This window comes from Bos indicus x Bos taurus, chromosome 19 (assembly GCF_003369695.1).
Source record: "Bos indicus x Bos taurus breed Angus x Brahman F1 hybrid chromosome 19, Bos_hybrid_MaternalHap_v2.0, whole genome shotgun sequence".
Lineage (NCBI taxonomy): Eukaryota > Metazoa > Chordata > Mammalia > Artiodactyla > Bovidae > Bos > Bos indicus x Bos taurus.
In genome coordinates, this window is record NC_040094.1 from 43,843,182 (window position 1) to 43,868,983 (window position 25,802).

Genomic DNA, 25,802 nt, shown 5'->3' on the forward strand with positions numbered 1-25,802 from the left:
CTGGGAATCAATGTCTCTAGAGGCCATCCCAGCCTTGTCCTCGCCCCAGATGAGAGAGGCCTGCCCTGAGACTTCTTCGGGATGGAAACCATATACTCTTTTCCCTGTCTGGATCCCAGACCCTTGCCTGCAGGGAAGTTCTTTCCGTTGTCTTTCCTCTGAGCCTGTCCCGAAGGAAGAAGGAGAATAGCTTCACCCCCACCCCCACCTCACCCGTGATAACCACTCTTTGGAAATCTGCAAATTGGAATTCTCTCCTTGGATTTTCTCCAAGGTGAAAACCTCCGACTCAACTTTTTAGATTACTTTTTTGTCTCCAAAAGAGAACCTTAGAAGGGACTCTAGAGTGGTAACTGAATCCAAAAGCACACCCAAAACGGGAATCTCCTGGCCCCGTTCGTACCCCCACACCAGGCATAGGCACACGCAGTCCCGGACAGCCTCAGCCTGAGCATTCCAGAGGCCAGAAACTCGGTACTTGCTAAGGCAGCCATTACTGGATAGCACTCTAGTTGTTAGAAAGCTCTTCCTTACACTGTATCAGGAGGAACCCCCACCCCTCCTCGCCTGGCAACTTTCCCACCTTACCTCTGCTGGCAGAGGCCCAGTGAGAGTGGGTGTCAGTGTCTAGAGCTTTAGCATGCTCAGGAGACCCCCCACCCCCACCCAGGCTCTCGGTGCCTTCCTCTCAGAGCCAAGAGCTGGAGAGTGGGAAGGGGGGGCGGGGGGAACCACCATTTCTGCCCTGCTACAAATCATTTCCAAGCCGGTGACTCAAAAATAGTAACAGTTGTTGAGTTGCATCTCATTTCCATGTTGTCTATTTAATGTGCCAAAGTACAGAAGCAATTCCTAAGGTCCCTACCTCTTTCTCAGTGCCCCCCACCGACTCTCCCTTCCCACTACTCTCCCTGGAAACATTTCCTCAGCCCGCCCCATCCTCTTGATTCGCAGCCCTAGTGGTCCCAGGAGGAGAAACTGTTGGTCTCAGTGGGAGCCGAGCAGGAAGAAAGGCGGGGCCGGCGGGGGCAGCGGCCGCCGCCGCCGCCGGGGTGAGGCCCTGGACTGCAGCCCCCACCCCTTAGGAGCCTCCGCAGGTCCTGGCGGAAGCGCAGGCCCAAAAAGGCGTAGAGCACTGGATTGAGGCCGCAGCGGGCGAGGGCCAAACCCCCGGTCACCAGCAGTGCCAGATCCTTGCGCTTGCTGGCCGGGCAGCTCCGCTCGCGGGCCGCCAGGAGGTCGGCAGTATCCAATAGCAGGGCGAGACTGTAGGGCAGCTGCAGCACCACGAATGCCGCCACCAGGGCCACCACGACGCGCAATGCGCGCCGGCGCTCGGGCCCCCTGGTGGCCAGCAGCGTGCGGCCCAGGAGCGCATAGCAGGCCGCCATGACGCCCAGCGGCAGCGCGAAGCCCAGGACCACCTGCGCCACGGCGCTTGCCCCTTTCACCGTCTGCGTGAGGCCCTCGGGGAAGATGAGACGGCAGCGCCGCTGGCCTTCCCGGTGCCCATCCTGGCTGAAAAGGAGAGCGGGCAACGCCAGGAGCAGCGACAACAGCCACACGATGACTGAGACCAAGTGTGCACGGCCCGGCGCCGAGGGCCTCGGTCCAGCTGGGAGGGCCCGCGCGATGGCCACGTAGCGGTCGGCGCTGATGCAGGCCAGAAAGAGGAAGCCGGCGTGGAAGGAGGCCGAATAGAGGCCAGAGATGGCACGGCAGGTGGCACTTCCCAGACTCCAGCCTTGCAGAGCCCCGGCTGCGGCAAAGGGCAGGGTCAGGGCCAGCAGAAGGTCGGCCAGGGCCAGTTGGAGCAGGTGGGCAGAGGTGGGCGAGCGGGCAGCACGTCGGGCCGCCAGATGGGTGGCCAGGACCAGGCCATTGCCGGCCAGACCCAGTGCAGCCACCGTCAGGGAGACACTGGGTTGGAAGGCGCGACTGAAGGCCTGGACGTCGGCCTTGTAGCAGAGCTCTGGCAACGGCTCAACCGAATATGCCTCATCCTCCCCAGAGTAGGGGCCCCAGGAGACCTGAGGAGGCCATAATGAGAAGAGAGACCTTATGAGACAAGCCTCCACCACACGGCTCCCCCTCCCACACAAGCATTCCAAGCTAGGAGCCGGTGTGTGACCAGGTACAATGGTACAGCACACAGGGAGAAGACATAAACTCTTTTCCAGACTCTTCCTAGCATATCCTCGACAGGCCTTGACTTCCGGCGCACCCCTCCTGTCCCTACATCCAGCTTCCTGGGTGACCTTGAGCAAATCATTTGCTTTTCTGGCTCTCCAGCTGTCTAATATAGGTAATGTGGAGATCAGAAATCCCGACCAGCCCTCCTGAGGGGGTGGTTTGAAACGAGGATTGTTTGAAATAAGGAAGATAATGAATGTGAAGCATTTGTGCTCTCTGAAGGCCCAGCGTCTGCATTATTAATAAATCTTAAGAGCTTCCGTTCTTTTGCAGCGCCATCTCCTGGAAGAACACCCATATTCAGACTTTGCCTCAGACTTGGTCCCTGGAATCCTTGCTTGGTCTGGAGAATCGTTTTCTACCTCTCCTTTCCCTTCTCTCCTCCTCACCCCCACCCCTAAGCTTCCAGTACAAGGTTCGCTGAACTACTCATGATGTAAAGGTTGGACTTCAGGTTTTCTGGGCTCAGTTAGGACCTTAGACCTCAAGATTCAGCTCACCCTTCCTCTCATCCCCAGTCGTGTCCCCCAACCCCAGCCTCTCATTACTAGCCCCTTCTATCTGGAGGGCCGCTGGTCCCAGAGGGTTCCAGACATCCTAGGTAAATCATAGGAAGGCAGAGACTTGGTGCCAGGTGGGGAATCCCATCCGTTCACCTTTACCCTCCCTCCCTGTAACCCTTTCCTCCCCCCTGCCCCCACTCCCACCTGTTCTGCGGGCTCAGTCCCCATCTCTGGCTACTCAAGTTTCTGAGGTAAAGCCACCGGGGAGAGAAGTTATAAACTAATGGGACAGGAAGGAAGGGGCGGGGAGAAGGGCCGAGATGGAGGTGGGGATGAGGGTCTGTGGGCCCTCTTTACCTAACTTTCCTATTCAACCTCCTAAAAAAAATTTCCCTTTACCTTGCCAGTAGAAAAAGAATGGGTTTTGGAATATTATCACTTGGTAGCTACCTGTGGGATCTGAAGAATTTTTTTTTTAACCTCTCTGAGCCTCGGGTTTTTCATCTGCAAAATGGAGTGAGATAAAAATGCAGAATTCACAGGGTAATGAAGGTGCCTAGCACGCGTGCCTGGAGCAGAATTTGCTGTCTGAAAATGTTAGATTCTTTTTACTTACACTTCTCCCTATCTCCAAGCACCCTCCCTTTCCATCTCTCTTCTTGGATTTTCCAGGATCCCCCAGCTGGCCCCTGTCTCCCTTCCCCCATCTCTGCGGCCACAGTCCCTGTAGCCTCGGGTTATTCAGGGTATTTCCCGGTGGCGGGAGGCTCTCTACCCCCGCCCTTTCGCAGCGGGGCTGAGGCGCGCGCTTGCGCGGGGTCTGGGAAAGCGGCGCGTGCCAGGAGAGCGAGGCTGGGGAAGGGGGGAGGTGAGAGGAGAGAGGGTGGAAGGAGAGGAGAGAACAGCAGAGAAGCAGGAACGGCACCTAGGGAGACAAGAAAGAAGGGCTGGGGGAGAGTGGGAAGAGAGAGGGGTGGGTAAGGGGGAGAGACAGCCATTCGTTGCAAAAACCCAGGAGGATAGCCCGAGCTGGAACTGGAGCCCTAGCCGGAGCCGGGCACTGGAAGGCGGCCGCCGAGACCCGTCAGCCCTGCATGATGCGTCTCCGGCTTTTCTGCATCCTACTCGCCGCGGTCTCAGGAGCCCGGGGCTGGGGCTACTGTGAGTGCCGGGCTCGCAGGCAGGCGGGGTTAGGCCCGGCCGGGAGTACGAGGTCTGCAGGGCGGGTCCCGCACCGCATTGCGGCTGGGTGGTCGCGGGTCTCTTCTCGGCCGGCGCGCACTCGTGCGCTTTCATCCTTTGCAGCCTCTCCCCCGCGCTCCGCAATGCAGCTCCGAGGCTGGCGCGCGCGCCCGGGGCTGGGGCTGGGCTCCGAGCTGAAGATAGAGTCGGCCCGGGCGGGGACTTGGGGCTGGGATCCAAGCGTGAGCGAGTGCCGGGTTTGAGGGTTGGGAATAAGAGTGGTACCGGTGACTCGGGCTAGGTGACTCGGGCTGGGCTTGGAGCTGGCCCAGGGACCAGGGTTTGGGGTTTGCGGCTAAGGCTGGGGCTGGATATGGGGGTTGGGATCCATGCAGTATTTGGTGAGCCAAATCGTACAGATGGTAAGTTTGGACATGGAACTGGTGGTGCTAGGAATGGCTGGGGTTGGGGCTAGGCCTGCATTTGGGCTCCGTGCAGGTTTGCAGGTGCTGCTGAATGGGACTGAGGCTAAGTCTGGGGACGGATTGATGTCTTGGGGTGACTCAGGTTCTGAAAGATGCTGAGGTTTGGGATTGTGTTCTGGGGAGTACTGAACTCCAACTGGTCCTTGGGAGGGTCTGACCTAGGGGTTCCCCCAGGAGGAGAAGGCAGCTTCCCCTCAGTGTGCAGCTGTTGCTGCAGGCCAGGTTGAGCAGGTGGTTTAAGTTAGGGCTGGGTCTGCACTGGGGGGAGTGAAGATCAAGCACCAGTTGCTCAGCGTTCTGGGCCTTTGGAAGGACTGGGAGGGGCCGCCCTGATAAACATGTCTGTTCCTGCAACCCAGACGGCTGCGACGAGGAGCTGGTCGGGCCCCTGTATGCACGCTCCCTGGGCGCCTCCTCCTACTATGGGCTCTTCACTGCGCCCCGATTTGCCCGGCTGCACGGTGAGCACGGTGGTGCCCCATGGTGGGGTGAGGGACTCTGAAGGGCTAGAGGTAAAGGGGGAGCTAGTAGTGAAAGCCCTTGTCCCTTCTGTAGGCATAAGCGGATGGTCTCCCCGGATTGGGGACCCAAATCCCTGGCTGCAGATCGACCTAATGAAGAAGCACCGGATTCGGGCTGTGGCCACGCAGGGCTCCTTTAACTCGTGGGACTGGGTCACACGTTACATGCTGCTCTACGGCGACCGAGTGGACAGCTGGACACCGTTCTATCAGCGAGGGCACAACGCGGTACTCCAGGATCCCTGCACACACACTTGGGAACCTTCCCAACTGTGTGACCTGGGCTGGGCTGGGCACAGGTTTGGGGGAAGTGGGGGGGGAGGTGGTGGTGAGGGCACAGATGAGGAGCAGTAACTTTCACTACAGGGACTCAGTCCAGAAGGACCGTCTGCTTGCCGTGTGTTCAGGATATGCCCAATTGACAGGGTTTAACAGGTGATGGACAGGGAGGCCTGGCGTGCTGCGATTCATGGGGTCGCAAAGAGTTGGACACGACTGAGCGACTGAGCTGAACTGAACTGAACATACTTCAGGGTAAAATCTGGGAGAGCTTCTTGGAGGAGGCGACATCTGAGTTGACCTTTGAGGAAATACTGGGATGGTGGAGAGGACGCTCTAGGCTAGGGAAACTGTAAAGTCAGGAAGGCGGAGGAGATAAGGACTGTCTGCCTTCCAGAGGTCGAGATTAGCTGGATGCGACAGCTGCGGGCTGGGAGGCTGTGGAAAAGCAAGCAGAGTGTGGGAACGTGGTCACCCCTCTCCCCTTGCCCTTAGACCTTCTTCGGTAACGTGAACGAGTCGGCGGTGGTTCGCCACGACCTGCACTATCACTTCACGGCGCGCTACATCCGCATCGTGCCCTTGGCTTGGAACCCGCGCGGCAAGATCGGCCTGAGGCTTGGCCTCTACGGCTGCCCTTACAGTAAGGGTGCGGGGTCGTGGTGGGGGCGGGGCGGGAGACAGAATCCCCCGACCCCCCACCCACCTACGGTCCTTCCTGCAGAGTCCGACGTGCTGTATTTCGATGGCGATGATGCCATCTCGTACCGCTTCCCGAGAGGGGTCAGCCGGAGTCTGTGGGACGTGTTCGCCTTCAGCTTCAAAACCGAAGAAAAGGACGGGCTCCTGTTGCACGCCGAGGGCGCCCAGGGCGACTACGTGACACTCGAGCTGCAGGGGGCGCACTTGCTGCTGCACATGAGCCTGGGTGAGCTCGCGGCCGCGGCGCGGAGCCCCAGGCTCTCCTCCCACGTCCCTTGCCGCACCTCCTCCGCGAAGCCGCGCCCTATTCCTTATCTTCCCCTTTCTTAACTATTTGGACTCATCTGCCTTCTTCGTGTAAAATCTGGTGCTTGCGAAACTCTGGACTGGGAATTAGGACAAGCGGATTCCAGCACCTAGCACCTACCAGCGGTGTGACCTTGGACGAGCACTTCCCCAGTCTGTTTCCTCATTGTAAAAACATTGTATATACGTATACAGGCGCGCGCGCGCACACGCACACGCACACACACACACACACACACACACACACTCCTGAAGCGTTGTTGTTTTGTATCTCATTCGCTTTCCATAATATGCACATAATGAGGTAGAACCAGCTATCGTGCCCCGTTTTAGTGATAGGAAGACAGAGGCTCAGAGGGATTAAATGACTAAGTCCGTACTTGCCAATGGCCACCGATCCACCGCAGGCTGAGGGTGGTCCAGTCTCTATGTGCCCACCCTCCCTGGCCGTCCTGGGCCTTCAGCAGTTCGTCCTCTGGGTTGCAGGCTGTTGCTCCGCCTGGGGGGTTTGCTGGGCGGTAGGGCCTAAGTGGGGTTCTCCAGGTTCCCGGTCTGACCCTGCCCTAACCCACCCTCAGGCAGCAGCCCCATCCAGCCAAGGCCGGGTCACACGACCGTGAGCGCTGGCGGCGTCCTCAATGACCAGCACTGGCATTACGTGCGTGTCGACCGATTTGGCCGTGAGGCAAATCTCACCCTGGACGGCTACGTGCAGCGCTTCGTGCTCAATGGCGACTTCGAGAGACTGAACCTGGACAACGAGGTGAGCAAAGAGGGGAGAAGCCATTTGGCTAAGTGAGATGCTAGGTAGGCCGGTGGGGGGGGGGGGAGGTGGGGGCGGCACTTCTTTCAGAGGTAAGACTGTTTTCTGAACATGCTAGCAGGAGTTGGCAAACTCCCAGAAAAGCTTGGGTTTTTGTTGTTGTTGCTGGTGTTAGCATGCCGATTTCCGGGCTCTACCCCAGAGCTTCTGAGATGGAGTCTAGAAATCTGGACTTGGGGGATCGGGCAAGATGAGAAAATTGCCCTCTCCTGGCCCTGATGTGCAGATAAAGAACCCCAGACAGGTTCATCGACTTACCCAAGGGCGTGCAGCCAAGTTGTGGTGGGGTCAGGGCTAAAACCCAAGCCTCAGGAGGCCCAGCGAGCTTCCAGCTTCAATACCGATACTGGGGGAACGTGTGTCTCAGACCTCAGCCTAAGCGTGGGAAAGTGGACGGGCGGGAGCGCGAGAAAGGCGCGCACTCTGCCGCATCTAGGGAAGCTTACTCCTCACCCCGCCCGCAGATGTTCATCGGGGGGCTGGTGGGCGCCGCGCAGAAGAACCTTGCCTATCGGCATAATTTCCGCGGCTGCATAGAAAACGTCATCTTCAACCGAGTCAACATCGCGGACCTGGCCGTGCGGCGCCATTCCCGGATCACCTTCGAGGCCAGTGGGCAGGGGGATCGGGGAGGACGGGGCATCAAAGCCTCCGGGAACAAGTGGATGGAGCGGGGAGAGATCTTGAGAATCATCTAAAAGCCGAGGAGCCTTCTCCCTAGCCAGCTGCTCACGTTAGGGGCGAGGCATCACTGACTCACAGGAGGTGCGAAAGGCCAGCTTCCAACCCCGCTCCCGCCTAGTTAAAAGCTGCGGTCTGGTCTCACCATCTCCTCAGTTATAAATGAAGAGAATACGGTGTGGCGGCCCGGAGTGGCTCGGCCAGGGGTCACACAGCGCAGGGGCTGAGGAGGGACTTGAGGGCTGTTTAGGTATTATGTGGTACCCCCTACTCCAACTCAGGAGCTAATCAGGCGCTCCTGAGATGATCAGGAGATGATGTAGATCAGCGAGAAGAGTCCTGAGGGCTGACTTGGTGGCTGGAGACCTCTCCACACCTGGACGTTTTTCTGGGCGGGGTGAGGTTGGGGAGGTACACCCAGGGAACCTGGCTCCTCACAGAGGCCGGGGCGTGGCATCAGCTTGGGTGCTGATGCATCCTCACTTGGGTCCCCAGGGTAAGGTGGCATTCCGTTGCCTGGACCCGGTTCCTCATCCCATCAATTTCGGAGGTCCTCACAACTTCGTGCAAGTGCCTGGCTTCCCCCGCCGCGGCCGCCTCGCAGTCTCTTTTCGCTTCCGCACCTGGGATCTCACTGGGCTGCTGCTTTTCTCCTCCCTGGGGGATGGGTTGGGCCACGTGGAGCTGATGCTCAGTGAAGGGCAGGTCAACGTGTCGGTGGTGCAGACCGGCCGAAAGAAGCTTCAGTTTGCCGCTGGTGAGCAGAGGGAGAGGAAGGGGAGGCAAAGGGACGCCAGAGCAGGGCAGAGACACAGGAGACTGTAGACCTGGACTGAGACCTTTGCATCTCAGAGGGGTGAGGGAGGGAAGGGAGGGAGCCCTGCAGGAGGTCCCAGGATTAGACAGCTGGGAGTTGGAGGGCAGGGCAGATCTGAGGGACTAAGGCTGAGAATCCTGGTACTCCATTTGGAGGGTCCCTGTAGGTATCATTCACTGATGACTTTTGACTCTGTGTCAGCCGCTGGGGTTCCACATAGTGAAGAGAGACATTTGGGGATGTCACCGCTCAGTGTGATAAGTGTAAAAATGGGAAGCACAGAGGCTGCTGTTAGGATAGAGTTGGGTTGCTGCTTCTCCACTCAAGACACTCTTCCAGAGCATGGTGCCTCCCCCACCCACACTGTCGTCCTGTCCTGTCCAGGGTTCCGCCTGAATGATGGCTTTTGGCATGAGGTGAATTTTGTGGCCCAGGAAAACCATGCAGTCATCAGCATTGATGATGTGGAGGGGGCAGAGGTCAGGGTCTCATACCCACTGCTGATCCGTACAGGAACCTCATACTTCTTTGGAGGTAAGTGGAGGTCAACCTGGCTAGACCCCTGTCTCTGGGTGGGAAGGCCCCATCTAAGTCCACCCAGATAGGGCTACATGGAGAGTTTTGTAGCAGTAAATCTCTCTTGCCCCTCTGGGGCCTTGGGGACTGGAACGTCACTGTCATTGTCTACTGGCCCCCTTCCTTGCTTCCTTCCTTCATGTCTGGCTCTCCCTTGGCATCTCCCTGGGGGAGGGTCGCTGGAGTCTCCCCTGGGGAGGGCCTCACAGGGGTGGTTGCTCCAGGTTGTCCCAAGCCAGCCAGTCGATCGGGCTGCCACTCCAACCAGACGGCGTTCCATGGCTGCATGGAGCTGCTCAAGGTGGATGGTCAACTGGTCAACCTGACTCTGGTGGAGGGCCGGCGGCTTGGATACTATGCTGAGGTCCTCTTTGACACATGTGGCATCACTGATAGGTATCCAGAAGCCCCTCTCCCTCCAAGAGGTGACCCCCTCCAAAGCCCTCTTCCACGGTCTCCCAGTGATGGGAATGGCGTTTCTCAATGATCTCCCTTCTGGTCCCAGCTCCTGAGTCTCCCACCTGGGAATGATTGCTTCTTGACCTCTCACTTCCCAGTTATTCCCTTAAAGTGTCACATGCTCAGAATGGAAATGAAGCATCTGTTTTTGGTCCTAGAGGGTTTTCTTTGGGGGGAGGTGAGGATGGGGATATAAGGCATAATTAATTCCTTTGGGGAAGAGGCAACAATAGTACTTGAGCCCTGAGGCCTGCCTAATGCCCCAGCATTCAGGCTTCTACCTGGCTACTTAAGTGGAGTATGTTAGGTGGGTTCTGGTGCTCTCAGGACCTGGGACTGAAGCTTGTAGGGGTCAGACCCTACTCTGCAGCTCCCCATAAGGTTCCTTCCCTGCGTGCTGACCCCCTCCCCTAGGTGCAGCCCTAACATGTGTGAGCATGACGGTCGCTGCTACCAGTCTTGGGATGACTTCATCTGCTACTGTGAACTGACAGGCTACAAGGGGGAGACCTGCCACCAGCGTAAGCCAGTTGGAGTGTGGGGGAGAGTCTGGGGGAGAGTCAGGAAGTTTCTGGGGATCGTGAGGCCGCTAAAGATGGTGGGGCTGGCCCTTCTAGCCCCCAACCCCATAACTACCTTTTCCCCAACTCACTACCCACCAGCTTTGTATAAGGAATCCTGTGAGGCTTATCGACTCAGTGGGAAAACTTCTGGAAACTTCACCATTGATCCTGATGGTAGTGGCCCCCTGAAGCCATTTGTGGTGTACTGTGATATCCGAGGTAAGTGGCTCTGATTGAGGGGTGATGGGCAGCGGACGATGAACTGTGGGAGTGTGAGGGGGAACAAGGAAGAATGGAAGGGTGGACCGGAGCCAGTAAGATTAAACGGTGGAGGGGTAAATGAGGACAGAGCGGGAAGGGAACATTCAGGAGTTTGTAATCTAGCCTTGCAGCTAGATCTCAGCTTCCTGATCCATTCCAGCTGTCTCATGGCTGGCCTATGATGTTGGAGACTTAGAGCTGGGCTGGCATGGAGCTTCTGGCCTCATGTATTGGCTCTGAATTGGCGGCAGTGGTGCTGGAGGCAAGTAGGAAGGTGGGTAGAGAACGCTTCTCTCCAGCCACAGCTCTGCCTCGTCCCCTCCCCCAGAGAATCGGGCATGGACAGTTGTGCGCCATGACAGGCTGTGGACGACTCGGGTGACAGGTTCCAGCATGGAGCGGCCATTCCTCGGGGCCGTCCAGTATTGGAATGCATCCTGGGAGGAGGTCAGTGCCCTGGCCAATGCTTCCCAGCACTGTGAGCAGTGGATCGAGTTCTCCTGCTACAATTCCCGGCTGCTCAACACAGCAGGTTAGGGCTGGGGTGGGGAGGGCAGGGTGAAAGCTGGAGGAGAGACCCATGGGGTCTGGGAAAAGAGCACCAGAGGGCTCAGGAAGTGGTCTGGGCTGGTTGGAAGGGTGAGGGAGGAGCCCTAGGCTAATGGAGGCGGGGCCTGGAAGCTGCCTGCCCCTCTTCCCCAGGAGGCTACCCCTACAGCTTTTGGATTGGCCGAAACGAGGAGCAGCACTTCTACTGGGGCGGCTCGCAGCCTGGGATCCAGCGCTGTGCCTGTGGTCTGGACCGGAGCTGCGTGGACCCCGCTCTGCACTGTAACTGTGACGCCGACCAGCCCCAGTGGTAAGGGGGGGCAGGAGAACAGGGCTTTCAGGATGCTGGGGGCTGCCGAGCAGCAAGGGCTGAGCCACTGCATCCCCACCCCCACAGGAGAACCGACAAGGGCCTGCTGACCTTTGTGGACCATCTGCCTGTCACTCAGGTGGTGGTGGGGGACACGAACCGCTCCAGTTCGGAGGCCCAGTTCTTTCTGAGGCCTCTGCGGTGCTACGGCGACCGTGAGTGGCAGAGACTTTTTGTGTGCCCTCGCAGGGTCGGCTCTGTAGTTCCAAAGCCCTGACCCACTGGGTGGGAGGGGGGCGGTCTCCAGGACACCCTGCCAGACACCCTGGCTCCGTCGGTGACATGCCCACACCTGTTCCTCTGCACCTGCACCTTCCTCTTGCATGACATGCCTTAGTCTCTCCCTGGGTTCCCCCAGCTGTCCCCCTTTGCCCTGTCGCCTGCCTCCCGCCCTGCTGACAAGGCCTTCCTCCATTTGGTTCTGTAGGAAATTCCTGGAACACCATCTCCTTCCACACTGGGGCTGCACTACGCTTTCCCCCAATCCGGGCCAACCACAGCCTTGACGTCTCTTTCTACTTCAGGACCTCGGCTCCCTCAGGAGTCTTCCTAGAGAATATGGGGGGCCCTTACTGCCAGTGGCGCCGACCTTATGTGCGGGTGGAACTCAACAGTGAGCAAGCAGACACTGTGGGGGAGGAAGATCCCTGGGGAAGATGTGGGGTGGGTGGAGGCTGGGGTAAGTGGCAAGGCCAGATGCCCCTTTGAAAGGAAGCATGGGAAGGGCTTTAGATGGGCCTGGCTTCTAGACCCAGCTCCATCTCGATAGCTGGCTTTGTGACCCTGAGCACCCACTTGGCCCCCCTGGACCTTTGGCCCCTGAGTTGTGAGTGAGGAAGCTGGACTCCTGTGGGTTGGCTGGGGGAGGGGGGTGTGGGGCTCCTATTTGATGAGCTATGCTTCTAACCTGAGAGGTGGGGCTGGGAAGCTGGCTCCAGGGATCTGGGAATGTGGGAGAGCAGAGGTATGAGGTTTTAAGCACTTTACGGGTTTTGTCCCAGGCTGTAAACAGACTGGGCTTCCCAGGTGGTGCAAGCTAGTAAAGAATCCACCTGCCAATGCAAGAGACATAAGAGACAGGGATTCAAACCTCTGGGTCAGGAAGATCTCCTGGAGAAGGAAATGGCAACCCACTCCAGTAATCTTGCCTGGAGAATCCCATGGACAGAGGAGCCTGGGGGGCTACAGTCCACGGGGTCACAAAGAGTCGGACAGGACTGAAGCGACTTAGCACGCCCACGTGTGGACAGATGGAGGGACAGTCAGGGAGCTCCAAAGAGCAGAGAAGAAGGGCTGTGTCGACCCCGTGAGGGCCCTGGGGGCTCTGAGTCCTCTCCCCCCGCCCCTACACTGTCCAGCATCCCGGGACGTAGTCTTCGCCTTTGACGTGGGGAATGGGGATGAGAACCTGACGGTGCACTCAGACGACTTCGAGTTCAACGACGATGAGTGGCACCTCGTCCGGGCGGAAATCAACGTGAAGCAGGCCCGGCTCCGCGTGGATCACCGGCCCTGGGTGCTACGGCCGATGCCCCTGCAGACCTACATCTGGCTGGAGTACGACCGGCCCCTGTATGTTGGTGAGCAGCAACCTGGAGGCAGGTCTGAAGCCTCTGTCACCACCCTACCCTCTCAAGGCCACTCTCCTTGTTTCCAGGAACCCCATCTCTTAGGTCACAATCCCCTCAGCTTCACAGTGAGCCAAGGCCCACCCTTCCTCTCCAGTCCCTGGCATCTTTTCCATTCTTATAGCCCTCCACTGCCTTTGCAACCCCAATACTTTCCCCCATCTCTGCTCTACACCCGTTTCTCCACCTGCCCACCTTCCCCCCAGGATCTGCAGAGCTTAAGAGGCGGCCTTTCGTGGGTTGCTTGAGGGCTATGCGTCTGAATGGAGTGACTCTGAACCTGGAAGGCCGTGCCAATGCCTCTGAGGGTACCTCACCCAACTGCACAGGCCACTGCGCCCACCCCCGCTTCCCCTGTTTCCATGGCGGCCGCTGTGTGGAGCGCTACAGCTACTACACCTGTGACTGTGACCTCACGGCTTTCGATGGGCCATACTGCAACCATGGTCAGTGCTGCTGGTTATGGGAGGAATGAGCCAGAGGGCATCATGGGATGTAGGGAGGGCAAGGAAGGAGGGAGGATGCAGTGTCAGCATCGGGGAAGACTGTGTTCATCCTGCGCTCCTGAGCTTTGAGCTGGGCTCTCAAGCAGTTGAAGCTGCTGGGTGATTCCAAAGGAATAAAGCGGGACAAGGAAGGGATGGCACAGCTAGCTGGCACTACAAGAACAACAGCAACAAAACAAATAACTTCCCCATCCTCTCACTGTCGCCAAGGGAACCCAGGTTGCCCCCCTTGCAAGCATATCCCCATCAGGCTGCACGATGCCCTCCTATGCCATTTCCTAGTTGACAATCGCTGCACACCTAAAACATGTCTACAGCCTGGTTCTTGGTTAAGGTGAGCCTTGACATTCACCATAGCAAGATTCTGTACATACACCAAGAACACATCCTCCCCAAGGCTGGTCTAGGAGGATGCATGAGCAGGTAGGTCACTGGTGAGATAGGAAGACACAGGGACTAAGGGACCCACAGAAGTCCTTTGGTCTTGGTTTAGAAGTGTGAGTAGTGGCAGGTGGGTTTGTGGTATCTTGATTCTAATTCTGACCCTCCACCTACTATGTATCCTCAGGCAAGTTGTGGCCCGTTTCAGAGCCTTGCTTTCCCCATCTGTAAAGTGCAGGGATTGGATCAGATGATCTTTTCCATTTCTTAAGATTTTAAGATTCCATTCCATGACATAGGGCCTCCAGGGGACCTAAAAGTGAATGGAGATGGGTTGTGGTGTAGCAGAAACTGGGGACACGTGCCAGGTGGTGTGCGTGGATGACATACATAGCGTCTGGAGGTGGGGACGGGCCCTGACTTCACTACCTCTGCCTCAGACATTGGCGGTTTCTTTGAGCCTGGCACCTGGATGCGCTATAACCTCCAGTCGGCGCTGCGCTCCGCAGCCCGGGAGTTCTCCCACATGCTGAGCCGGCCAGTGCCGGGCTACGAGCCTGGTTACATCCCTGGCTATGATACTCCCGGCTATGTGCCTGGCTACCATGGCCCTGGGTACCGTCTGCCTGATTACCCGCGGCCAGGCCGGCCGGTGCCAGGCTACCGTGGACCTGTCTACAACGTCACTGGAGAGGAGGTGTCCTTCAGCTTCAGCACCCAGTCTGCCCCCGCCGTCCTGCTCTATGTCAGCTCCTTTGTGCGTGACTACATGGCCGTGCTCATTAAGGAAGATGGTGAGTTCCCCACGGCTCTCACCCTCCACTCTAGCTTCCTCTGGATGCCTTCCATTCTCATAACTGTTGACCAATACAAGGACTCACGTGCTCTTCCAAGGTGGCGGCTTTGGGGGACTTCCCTGGTGCTTCGAAATGCAGGGGCCACAGGTTCCATCCCTGGTCAGGGAACGAAGATCCCATAGGCAGCATGGCGAAGCCAAAAAGAAAAAAAGATGGGGATTCTGGGAGCTGAGGGGAGACCCCCCTCTTCCTTCTTCCCACCCCACAGGGACCTTGCAGCTGCGCTACCAGCTGGGCACCAGCCCCTATGTGTACCAGCTCACCACCCGCCCTGTGACGGACGGCCAGCCCCACAGTGTCAACATCACCCGGGTCTACCGCAACCTCTTCATCCAGGTGTGTGCCAGGGGTTCAGATCATAACCTCATCATCAAGGCTGTGGCAGTGGGAAATGGCAAATATTCAGCATCTGTAGGGCACATTCCAGTGTACAGAGAATGTTCACATGTAGTATCATGGGACCTCACAGTTGCCCTGTGAGGCAGTTCAGGTAGGCAGCTCTTCTTATCTTCGTTTGACTAGTCACGAAAGGGGCTCTGACAGTAAAGTGGTTTCCCCAAACCACCGTAAGCTGCAAAGACAGGGCTCAAAACCAGTTTGTGAGGTTTTTAATACCAAATCCTGTGTCTGGGCCCAGGACTTGCCTATGTGGGACTGAGTTAGAACCCACCACCAGTCGGGAGAGGAGAGTCCCAGCCTGGTCTGGGCTATGTCTGCTGCTGGTTCGCCCTCTCATCTCCTTTCCCCTCCCCACTCAGGTGGACTACTTCTCCCTGACGGAACAGAAGTTCTCACTGTTGGTGGACAGCCAGCTAGACTCGCCCAAGGCCTTGTATTTGGGGCGCGTTATGGGTAAGCTGGGGTTGAGACGGCATTTGGGGTCGGGAGCTGTGGACTCCTCTGGAGTCCAGAGGAGGGTGAAGGATGGGGAGTGGCAGTGAAGGTGCTGCTAAAGAGAAGTGGGAACCTAGGGGTGGTGAGAGGGGCCAGGGCTGTTGGGAGTCTAAGCCCCCTTCTTTCTGGGCTGCCTCTCCCTTAGAGACTGGAGTGATTGACCCAGAGATCCAGCGCTACAACACGCCGGGTTTCTCAGGCTGCCTGTCTGGTGTCCGATTCAACAACGTGGCTCCTCTCAAGACCCACTTCCGAACGCCTCGACCCATGACCGAGGAGCTGGCTGAGGCCCTTCGTGTCCAGGGAGAGCTGTCTGAGTCTAACTGCGGAGCCATGCCACGCCTTGTCTCAGAGGTGCCCCCTGAGCTGGACCCCTGGTATCTTCCCCCAGGTACATCCCCAGGGACACAGAAGAGGAAGGGAAAAGAGGGACAACAGGGAAAGGAAATGACTCTTAATCTGCAGGAGGCTCCTCCTAACTGGTGCGTTCTCTTTTTTTCAGACTTCCCGTACTACCATGATGACGGATGGGTTGCTATACTTTTGGGCTGTGAGTGGCACCGTCCCTACCCTGACCTCTCATTCTACCCTCTGGCTGTCAGCCTTCCCTCCCTGTCCCGTATCCTCAGGCCTGAGGGGTAGTGAGGGCACTCAGTATATGGTGATGCCAAGAACCGTGACACAGGCTTTGCTGAAGGTAGTTGATAATCAGCTTGGAGATTTTTAAATATTGGCAGATTCTATAGATTTTAATAGAAATGAAATGAAATATTAAAACTGGGCCAAAGTTTTTACAGTGATGTGCCTATCACTGCCTGACTCAATATATCATTTCCATTGCTGGTCACGTCTCTGACTTTATGACTTTGTGGATCAGATAATGTTCACTTCATGATAAGCAGCTTAGGTCATATGCTGCTCTGTTGGGTCATGGCCACACGTTCCCACCAAAGTCAGGGGTTTAATATCTAAAAGGTCCCAGAATTAGGCAGGAACTGTGTCTTAAAGAGTGCTTTACTGCACTATAAAAGAATACATTTTATGGTATGTTAACTATATCTCAATAAAGCCGTTATAAAAAAAATAAGTGGGGCTAAAGCTAAGGGATGAGGAAACAGGGGTAGAGTAACATCCAGAAAGATGAGAAATTGGTGTAAGTACCAAGGATGTTGAAAGAGAGTATTAGAAATAGAATTCTATTATTAGAAAAAGAAATTTATTAAACTTTACATATACCATATGAGAAACAGAAATTCTAATATTAGAAACAGAATAGAAGCCAGGGCTTTAGACCAACCAGACACATCAAGAATAGCTTGATGTGGTTGTACAGCTGATGCTGTCAGACACATATGCTTTAGGCCAAAAGGATACATGTGTGTCTGTGTATAGGTGAAACCCAGAGATCTGCCCTGAATTGTTCCTTTTTTCTCTTTCAGTTTTGGTGGCCTTCTTGCTGCTGGGACTGGTGGGAATGTTGGTGCTCTTCTATCTACAGAATCATCGCTACAAGGGCTCCTACCACACCAATGAGCCCAAGGCCACACATGATTACCACGCTGGCAGCAAACCTCCCCTGCCTACTTCAGGCCCGGTCCCAGCACCAGCCCCAGCCTCAGCCCCGACCCCAACACCAGCTTCCACCCAAGTTCCAGCTCCAGCCCCAGCCCCAGCCCCAGCCCCAGCCCCTGGCCCCCGGGACCAAAACCTACCCCAGATTCTGGAGGAGTCCAGATCTGAATGAATCAGGAGAGGGGCTTCAAGGACCAAGCCTGTCTCCTCCGAATTCCCCAATCCCGCCTCCACCCCATCCTCGCAGGGACATGTGGCTCCTCTTAGCTGGCTCTGCTCATCTAGAGGATTTCCCTCCTGCCAAGTCTGGTGGGCAGAGCTACAGATGGGACCAAAGGGAGTGGCTGAGCCTCACTGCCTAAAACCAATGCCCTGCCCATCCCCATTTCCCCAGGCTCCTGGTTGTTTGCCTGCCCCAAAGAAGCCTCGTGGGGTTGGCCCAGGCCTTTCCTGCCAGCCCTGTCCCAGCTACGGCCAGGGATTAACACCAGAGTGCAGGGGAGATTAACCACCTCCCTTCAAATATTCAATCTCAGCAGGGACAGATGTGTGGGATTGCAGGGGCGCACAGGGCATGGGGGGAGGCTGCTCAATCATACCCCCCAGCCTCCCCCCTCCCCTGCAGAACATCTCCCACCTGCTTCCCCTCAGTTGGGGGTTAGGAGGGCTTCATTGCTGCCCCTCTACCCCCCTTTGCTGTTTTTTACAGAGACCGAGAGGCCTCGCTTTAGCACCTTAGTACCTCCGCTGCTTTACACGCTTTAGCCAAAGCCATAAAAAAACTTGCAATGTAGAGAGAATAATGCAGACACTGACTAGCCAGCCCTCTACTCTTCCTCCCTCCTCCAAGATATGCAATAGCCTTGGTGCCTGTCCAAAGGCTTGGCCCCCCTCTCCAATGCATGAGGAGCCCTCTTTCCTCCGCTCAGAGATGCTGCTTCATTTGTCTAGGAGGTCATATCCTTTATATATATTTTTTGTTGCAAAGTCTCTCTCTAGAGAAACTATATATATCACTCTAATTTTTTTAAATTATCAGTTTATATATAAAAGACAAAATCAATTGACTGTCCTGTTCTGTGCCCAGTGTGCTTCTCCTGTGTTGAGAAGCCCAGTGTGCTTCTCCTGTGTTGGAAGTCTCATGAGGTCTGCTGGTCACTCACCCAAGCCTGATCAGCCTCCACTCTGAAGCTGTGCTCTCAGTCTCGGAGCTGTTCTAATAAAGCAGAGTGACAGAGCTCCAGTCTGTGTGTGGTAGTTGGCGGCGTGGCTAGCGGATAAGCGGGATGACTTTCAGGGAACTAATCTGACAGCTCCAGAATCTTTCATGGGGAGCGCTTGGAATCCCGGCATCGCCTGCTGGAAGGCTGCTTGGTTCTTGCCAACCCCCTGCCCCAGATCTCCCCCAACCCTGGTCTCCATGGACAAGTGGAGATCAGAATACTCAAGCTTCCCCGGATCCTTCCAGGGTTCATCCCTGGACCCCAAAGCACACAGCACACAACTTGCCAAAATGGATTCTACCACTTTATTCAGATAAGAGGTCACAAGCCACAGGACTTTAAAGTGCGTGAAATTCACTGGCAACAGAGCCGCACATATACCAGCCTCCCCCATCATCCCCACCACCTCACTCCATCCATCATTACTTGTCTGGGGGGGGGGGAGGGGTTAAGACCCGTCATTTAAAGGTGGGGGAGATCAGGGGAGAGGATGGGAATGCTGGAGCAACAGCAGTAGGTAGTGGTCTGACACAGGGGAAAGAGGGGGTCAACCACAGTGATTCTGCACGCTGAGGGAAGGATAGGGTCAGTCTAGCCTTTCAAAGGCTGGATGTCAATTTTTCCCCATCTACTCCTCATAGCAAGCCCCAGACTGCATTTCAGACAGTCCTAACCCTCCTTCCTCTGTCTCTGGTTTTTCTCTGTGAGTAATTTGGAGCCCACAGTCCAGCTAGAGGGTGTCCCCTATACACAATGCATACAAACCACAGCAGATGTAGATTTCAGAAGCATGGCAGGGTCTGGCCCCGTCGGGTGGGAAGAGGCTTCTCTCAGGAACCGGCTGGGCGTGTGCTCAGTGCTGAGTGCCTGTGTGCCCACTAGTGTGGTGAGTGAGGGTATGTGAGTGAGTGTGTGTGTGTATGCGTGTGCACACGCATGTCCCACAGAAATCCCTAGGTGACAGTTTGGTCAGAGGGAACCCTACTCCTTGCTTCACAGGGACAGCCAATGGGGTTAGAGGAAGGGGGTGGTCAGCACAGACCAGGGAAGAGAGGCTCTGACTCCCCACAGAGAAGGGAGAAGCCGGCTCCCTTATCTAATACACCCTAGGCTAGTCTATACCTGCCCGTTTCTCTTTCTCTAGCACAAAGCTCCTTATTCGCTGCAGCTCAGCAGCAGCCATAGACACAGGGGCGGTCCTTAGGGCTGGTGCCATTCTCATTCAATTCTGCTGTTTCAAGGCAGTTCCTTCTGCCTCCACCAGGACATGAGATAGAACTGGAGAGAATCTTCCACCACCTCCTCCCCGCTCCCTCAGGAAAGAGATTTGGGCAGGGACCCCCGAGACCTTAGCTCAAACTCCACCTCAATCTCCAGACCTTCTAAAGGAAATAAAGTGCTTCCATGAATCCCAGAGAGAATGTCACTATGAACTGGCACAGGTGGCCGGCCTGCTTCTTCTCAACATTTAAATACCCTCTGCCAGTCTGCCTGTGTGGTGCCATCCTAAACACATGGAACCTGGGAGCTCCTCGCCCACCTCCAAACACAGAGTGTCAACTCATCCTTTCCAACAGCAGGGATTCCAGGCAGGAAAGTGATCCACCAACAACCTTCCACTTCTCTAGTCCAGGCCTGCACCCCACTACCCGGAAGATGGGAGCAAAAGCGGCCCCATATTCCCAGCCTCTAAGGGAAACAAAAGGCCTGAAAACAGCTACATCTGCAGGGAACAAGAGCGTCATACCCAGGTTGCGCCACCCCTCCAGTTCTTCAGCAGCAGTGAAATGCCCAACTGTTGTTGCCAAATCAGAACTTTGGAAGGGGTCGACAGGGCACTGGTATCTGCTCCCAGGAATCTGAAAACATACCCATTCGTCTCCAGAGTACACACAGAGGGTGCCCCAAAGCCTGCTGGGCCCCAAGCTTAGCAGTTTATTATTGTCATCAGGCTGGTTCTCACTGTCTGCAGAAGGATGGATGGCACTCAGCTTTCTTTCTCCCAGCCTTGAAGAGCTTTTCTTAGAACCCACACTCTTTCAGTTTGAAGCATGTCAGGGGGAAAGAGGTAGTAGTCAGGTGCCCCATCTCCCCTCTGAATTCAGTCTGCTCTGCCCGCCAGGCTCATTTTTAACCCTGACCACTCATAGGCTCCGGGTACCAAATTTCACTGAACCTGTCCTCTCCTGGTCTCAGGACCACAGAGAGATCTGCTGGTGATCCAACTACAGGAAGGATCCTTGACTTGGAAAGTTAGGCTAATGCTTGTTAGGAACCGTCCAAGGTGACTCCTGAGGCCCACAGCCTGGGGAGCCATTAAGAACTCAAGCAAACGTCACCCGCCCCCAGCCTGTACTCTCTTCCTCCAAGGCCTGAGACGCAGTCTCCCACTGGTGCAACTCTCTCTCCTGGGGGCCCAAGCCCTAGCCCCCTGTCTCCCCTCTCGCTGAGACAGTTCTGTCCCCGCTGGACACAGGTGAGGCCTCACTACAGAGGGAGCGGGTGGGGGTTTCTCGGTGTAGGAGACACATAGTGCAGGAAACTCGAGCAGCAGTGGTGTGTGCATGAAAGCAGGACAGGGCCGCGACCATAGCGCTGGAGAGGGGCCCACGAGGCCTAAAGGACATCCGTCTCCCGCTCGATCCCCACGTACTTGAGGGCATCAGCTTGGCTGTACCTGTCCCAGGGCAGGAGGAGGAACCAGGTCACTACAGAGGCCTTTGTGATTGAAGAGATGAAGCCCCTCCCATTTCACTTCCCCTCCCCATCCCATACAAGGCTCGTGCTTCAGAGGCGAGGCACCAGAGAGCACCACAGAGAAAAAGCCTTGGTCACCATGAAACCTCCCCCTTCACCCGTGTCACTCACCCTCAGTCCCCCAGATAAATTTCAACAGCCACCCCCTCTGCCCTTTGGGCCACCTCCCTAGGACTATTCCTGGCTGCCTCACCTGTAATCAAAGAAGAGCTCTTCGCCAGCTTGAATTGCCCTCTTGGCAAAGATCCCAATTCGATGATCCCCATTCACCATGACCACTGAAATAGGATAAACCCAGGGCTAGATTCCCAGTCACTTCAAGTCAATGATCAGCAGTGAGTCTGGGCCGATTTTCTCCAAATTCCCAGTGAAAACACACATGAAGAGGAATCAGAAAGTCATCAATGAAGGTAGAAGTCTCTATGTTTTAGATCTGTTATTTTGGCTAGTGACACAGGGAAAGAATTATCTTCAAAAGAGTCACGTTAGGAAAAAAGGTTTATAATGTATTCAGTCAGAAAAGCAGATTAAAAAACCAAGACAGAAAGGCTCAAAATGATATTAGACATTAATCATGATTATCTTTGGACAAAGAAATAATTCAGTTATTAAAAAAAAACTGAACTAATGGATAGAAATCATAGTAAATGAAGCATCCATCATCTACCCCACCTCCCAAGTTACTGGGAACTCACCTTTGGCATAACAGTTGGGGTTCACCGAATGGTTTGCAAATCGAATTTTGTTTCCTTTCCGGGTAGCATCCACTACAAAATCTATAAAGGAAACCAGGGGGACTATGAGCTTACCAGGCAACTCTACATCTTCCTGAGCCCGAATCTGAAGTCAACTAAACTGGAACAATACAATGCAGGGGAAACCCTGAGTCCCAGCACACTAACTGGAGCTAGAAACAGCCCCTCATGGAAGCACTCCCTGCGGGTTCCCTTCCTCTTTCGGGAATCACAGACCTCCCCTCCCACCTACTGGGAAGGAGATTTCTGACGTATAAGTGCTCAGGGCTCTGAAACAAACACAACCCGGAAATGGAGGTTCTCCCAGAGCAAGCAAACTGTGGCTCCTGGAGTCTCTGAGTTCAGTCTTACCACTGTGCTCTAAGCATCGGCTGGAAGACTCAGGGCTGGTCTGAACCTGAACGATACCAGGGGAGTCTGGTAGGAAGACCTGCCTGAGACCACATGGGGATGAAAGAGAGACTCCCTACCGTTATTGAGGTTGAAGAGGAAGCTGGACATGTACTTGTCATAGACCTTCCCTCGTCGATCGGCCTCATCCTGAGAGATGAGCTGTAGAGACAGACAAGGAACAGATAGTGGGGATGTAGCTGCCTGCTCAGGGCATGGCACTCTGCCTCTAGAAAGGGCCAGGAAGGGGCTTATGGAGGACGACAAGAACAGTAGTCAGAGGGGGAGCTCAGCTAGTTTCATCCCAATCCCTGCACAGGCTAACCAACACTGAGACAGACCAGAGTCCCCCGCCTGCCTGGCCCCCTTGTGTAGCCTGAGTTGCCAGAAAGTCGAAGAAAGAGTGGTTTGTTTCAGGATTGCAAACAGTTCTGTGGGATCCCCCGAGAGGCCACATGAGAACTTGGCTGAGTTATTTAGAGATTAGTTCACAGAAGTCTGGCCCACAGAAAATCAGAGTTTCTCATCAGTATCTCTCCATATAAGAATGTGGGCCAAACCGATAGCACTCACCTCACCACAGTATTCAGAAATGAATTCATTCTTCTGCACAGACTCCTTAATGAAGGTGCCCCATCCGGCCACATCTGAGGGGGCCAGCAGCAGGTGCTGGGGAACAGGGAGTCAAACCTCAGATTACAGGGCGTGTGCGAGCCGGGGGCGGGGGGAATGTGTGCTGGGCGTGCACGTGGGCTGCGGGGAGCAGGGTGGAAAGAACTAGCAACTGTAAGAGGATCTGAAAACAGAAAAAGGTCTAAGCCATTGTGTTCTGGTGGGAGGTGATGAAGAGAGACATGACACCTCTTCCTCCAGCCTAGGAAATCTCCTACACCTGACCCTGCGGAACTCACTGCAAGTGTCCACAGAAAACAGACACTGTCAATGACATGGCCTCTTCTCTGCTCCTCTCAGCCTGGCCAAGTCAGGGGATTACTTCTCTAATCCCTCAAGGGGACCAAAGGTTTGATGAACTCAGGAAATGTGTGTCTGTCAGGAATCACCAACACTGGTGTACAAACCACCTAAGGAACCAGTAGACAGAGGCTGCTCAGATCTTCAGTCCTTCCCACCTGACCTGGCCTGGAGTCCTGGGAAAAAGCCCTCACCTTTTTGAGGCCACGTTGAATGCTGCAGTTCTTACAGGAAACCACCTTGCAGTCCCAGTGCTCCGAGGCCCCACAGGTGAGGCACAGGTCAGGGTCACACTCGCGCACCGCCAGGTAGCACGGGCACTGCTTGGTATTGCACTGGGTCTTACAGCGACAGCCGGGAAAGCGATTCTGACCTGCGCAGGATGACAGGGAACGTCAGGGAGAGAAGCAGGCTGATGCTGGGGCTCCGGTTTGACTCAAGAGACAGTGGGGAAGTCAGTGTTATGGGTTCAAGGATATTTGGCAAATAACAGAGAAACTGCCTTCCCAATAATCACATGTTGTTGTTATTATTTAGTGGCTCAGTCATGTCCAACTCTTTGCGACCCCATGGACTGTGGCCTGCCAGGCTCCTCTGTCCATGGGATTTCCCAAGCAAGAATACTGGAGTGGGTTACCATCTCCATTTCCAGGGTATCTTCCCAACCCAGGGATCGAACCTGCATGTCCTGCACTGGCAGGCGAATTCTTTATCTGGGTAGTCCCAATAATCACAGACTCAAGTGTTTTTCAGAGAAAACGGAGCACCTCCCAGCATTCACGTCTGAGTCAGAAAAGCAGGTTTGATTCTGGAGAAGTGTTTTCTAGAGAATCCCTAACAATGCTCTCCCCTTACCACCTCCACTTTGTTGGGAGAATTTGGAAGGGAGGTGAACAGTGCTCCAGAGAAGAAGAAATCAGTGCTTTTCACTGGTAAATCCTCACCATCAAAACAAGAATCATTTTGAGAACATAATGCATCCGTTCTATGCTATCGTCCTCCACCCACTGCCCTCCCAGCACAATCACCCACCCCTCTATTGTGGTTAAGATTGCTATCTTGTGTTACAAAGTACTTCCAGCACAACTGCCTGGGTACCCAGGTCTGCAAGCTCTGGGGGCTGCCACCCAACTGCTCAGCCTCAGTGGGGGCGGGCAGGCAAGGGTAAGAAGTGAGAGAAAAGCACGCTTGAGTCTCTGTCCCACCCTCTGCTGACATCCAGATCGACCTGAGGCTAAAACTCCAGATAGGAGACTAAAACAGACACACACAGAGCTATAACCCGTATACGTTGTAAAACAACATCCTGGAAAGGGAGGCTGTATTTACACCTTAAGGTAAAAGATTCTCACATTTCTTAATGCTGCCCTAGAAGGTGAAGCTGGAAAAGCAGCTTATTTCAGTGTAACTGTGGCTTTTAGAATCATAACCTCAGGATTTTTAAAAAAATGACTTCCCCTGATCTTAAAGATCTTGTTTCCTCTGTAGAATGCTTTAAGTGCCACACAGAGGGTATCGGAAGGCCTGTAAGCAGAGAAGGGTGCGAGGGGAGGGAAACCTGGGCTGCTTAGGTTGACAACTATGGCCAACAGAGAACTCTTACAGTCGGGGTTGCACTGGCAGAACTTCTCACAGAAATTCTGAGTCATGATGCAGGGGCACGTGCTGTCACAGGGGCGGTCCGGGTGGTCGCAGGGCTGGTAGTTGTACACCTGGGTGGAGGAGTTATCTAAGAGAGAAAAGAACACACTACTGTGGCCACTGGTTCTGACCAACCTGGACATGCATTTAGTACCTGACGTGAGAAGCAATCACAGGGGTGGTGGTCCATAAGCTACAGTGGAGTGATCTGCTTTGTAGGGAGAGTGTGGAAATGGTGTGATTACAGGGCAGTTATTTTAAACACTAAATGAGGGGACTTCCCTGCTGGTCCAGGGGTTAAGACTGCTTCCATGGCAGGGGGTCTGAGTTCAATCTCTGGTCGAGGAACTAGGATCCCACATGCCACTTGGCCAAAAAAATTAAACAAATACCGCCCCAGAACACTAAATGAAGCCTGGAACCCTGTATATGGCTCACGATGAAAGTCAGAGACCACAGGCCTGTGACTGTATCTCCTGAGAGGTCTTCTCAGCTGCAGCGAGGAGCTGAGCTGTCACCAGCTGTTGCAGGGGGGACCTGCAACGTGCGGAAGCCATGCAGGGTCAATAAGTGCAGCCACAGGTGGGGCAGGGGAAGGGCGGCCACAGGCTGCAACCTGAGCGCAGCGCCCCAGTGGAACTTACCTTTCTTCAGCTGAATTTTCCGGCAGTGTGCAGCCCACAACCTGCAAGAGATGGTACAGCTCAGGGTTGTGGCCCTGGGGAACTCTGCAGATTTGGGTAAATGATAGCATGACCTCCTTTGGGGGACTGCGATCTGATCACTGGGATCCTCCCCAAATCCCTTCACAACAGGCCTGGATGCCGGTGCACAGAAGCTGGAGCCCACTTTACCTGCAGCTGGCCTCTGGCTCAAGATTTAAACAAAAACAACACATCCCACCCATAAACAAACATACATAAAAAAAACCAAAAACAGATGCAAGACCAGACCAA

At 55.2% G+C, this 25,802-nt stretch overlaps 3 protein-coding genes across 4 annotated transcripts in view; 1 reads left to right on the plus strand and 2 right to left on the minus strand.

Annotated features, from left to right (window-relative positions):
* Window positions 1–471: 471 nt before the first annotated feature.
* On the minus strand, window positions 472–3,694 carry CCR10 (C-C motif chemokine receptor 10). Its single transcript, XM_027519352.1, has 3 exons — window positions 3,622–3,694; window positions 3,335–3,548; window positions 472–2,424 (listed from the first exon to the last, which is right to left on the minus strand). Exons 1-3 carry the CDS (start codon window positions 3,692–3,694, stop codon window positions 957–959), a joined length of 1,755 nt encoding a protein of 584 aa, XP_027375153.1. The 3' UTR covers window positions 472–956.
* Window positions 3,562–18,351, plus strand: CNTNAP1 (contactin associated protein 1). 2 transcript variants are annotated; one of them, XM_027516920.1, is made up of 24 exons: window positions 3,562–3,857; window positions 4,723–4,824; window positions 4,919–5,112; window positions 5,659–5,806; window positions 5,888–6,091; window positions 6,750–6,934; window positions 7,459–7,602; window positions 8,171–8,432; window positions 8,877–9,026; window positions 9,293–9,464; window positions 9,942–10,048; window positions 10,190–10,309; window positions 10,680–10,883; window positions 11,054–11,210; window positions 11,298–11,425; window positions 11,698–11,883; window positions 12,629–12,850; window positions 13,105–13,344; window positions 14,226–14,579; window positions 14,851–14,978; window positions 15,401–15,494; window positions 15,682–15,927; window positions 16,039–16,086; window positions 16,976–18,351. In XM_027516920.1, the coding sequence occupies exons 1-24, from the start codon at window positions 3,791–3,793 to the stop codon at window positions 17,278–17,280; spliced, it is 4,167 nt and encodes a 1,388-aa protein (XP_027372721.1). In that variant the 5' UTR covers window positions 3,562–3,790; the 3' UTR covers window positions 17,281–18,351. The 2 variants fall into 2 exon arrangements, with proteins under 2 accessions (XP_027372721.1, XP_027372722.1); XM_027516921.1 differs by lacking the exon at window positions 3,562–3,857 and adding an exon at window positions 4,147–4,300.
* A 270-nt stretch (window positions 18,352–18,621) lies between these two features.
* The window catches only part of EZH1 (enhancer of zeste 1 polycomb repressive complex 2 subunit), a 31,578-nt gene continuing 24,397 nt past the window's right edge, over window positions 18,622–25,802 (minus strand). The window contains exons 14-21 of the mRNA XM_027516937.1: window positions 25,491–25,531; window positions 24,809–24,934; window positions 23,400–23,578; window positions 22,807–22,902; window positions 22,314–22,395; window positions 21,784–21,864; window positions 21,282–21,366; window positions 18,622–21,008 (exon numbers count right to left, since the gene is read on the minus strand). Coding sequence (XP_027372738.1) covers window positions 20,948–21,008; window positions 21,282–21,366; window positions 21,784–21,864; window positions 22,314–22,395; window positions 22,807–22,902; window positions 23,400–23,578; window positions 24,809–24,934; window positions 25,491–25,531 — 751 coding nt within the window. The 3' untranslated portion in view covers window positions 18,622–20,947. The remainder of the gene's footprint in view (window positions 21,009–21,281; window positions 21,367–21,783; window positions 21,865–22,313; window positions 22,396–22,806; window positions 22,903–23,399; window positions 23,579–24,808; window positions 24,935–25,490; window positions 25,532–25,802) is intronic.

Excerpts from the sequence above, each read along its gene's own strand:
- CNTNAP1 (XM_027516920.1), top strand. The coding sequence starts at position 3,791 with ATGATGCGTCTCCGGCTTTTCTGCATCCTACTCGCCGCGGTCTCAGGA. Across the intron at positions 5,113-5,658 it reads ATCAGCGAGGGCACAACGCG|ACCTTCTTCGGTAACGTGAA; the intron begins GTACTCCAGGAT and ends CCTTGCCCTTAG. Across the intron at positions 15,495-15,681 it reads GTATTTGGGGCGCGTTATGG|AGACTGGAGTGATTGACCCA; the intron begins GTAAGCTGGGGT and ends CCTCTCCCTTAG.
- CCR10 (XM_027519352.1), bottom strand. The coding sequence starts at position 3,694 with ATGGCTGTCTCTCCCCCTTACCCACCCCTCTCTCTTCCCACTCTCCCC. Across the intron at positions 3,549-3,621 it reads CTTCTTTCTTGTCTCCCTAG|CCTCGCTCTCCTGGCACGCG; the intron begins GTGCCGTTCCTG and ends CCCCTTCCCCAG. Across the intron at positions 2,425-3,334 it reads AAGAGAGATGGAAAGGGAGG|ACGCTGGGCCTTCAGAGAGC; the intron begins GTGCTTGGAGAT and ends TTAATAATGCAG.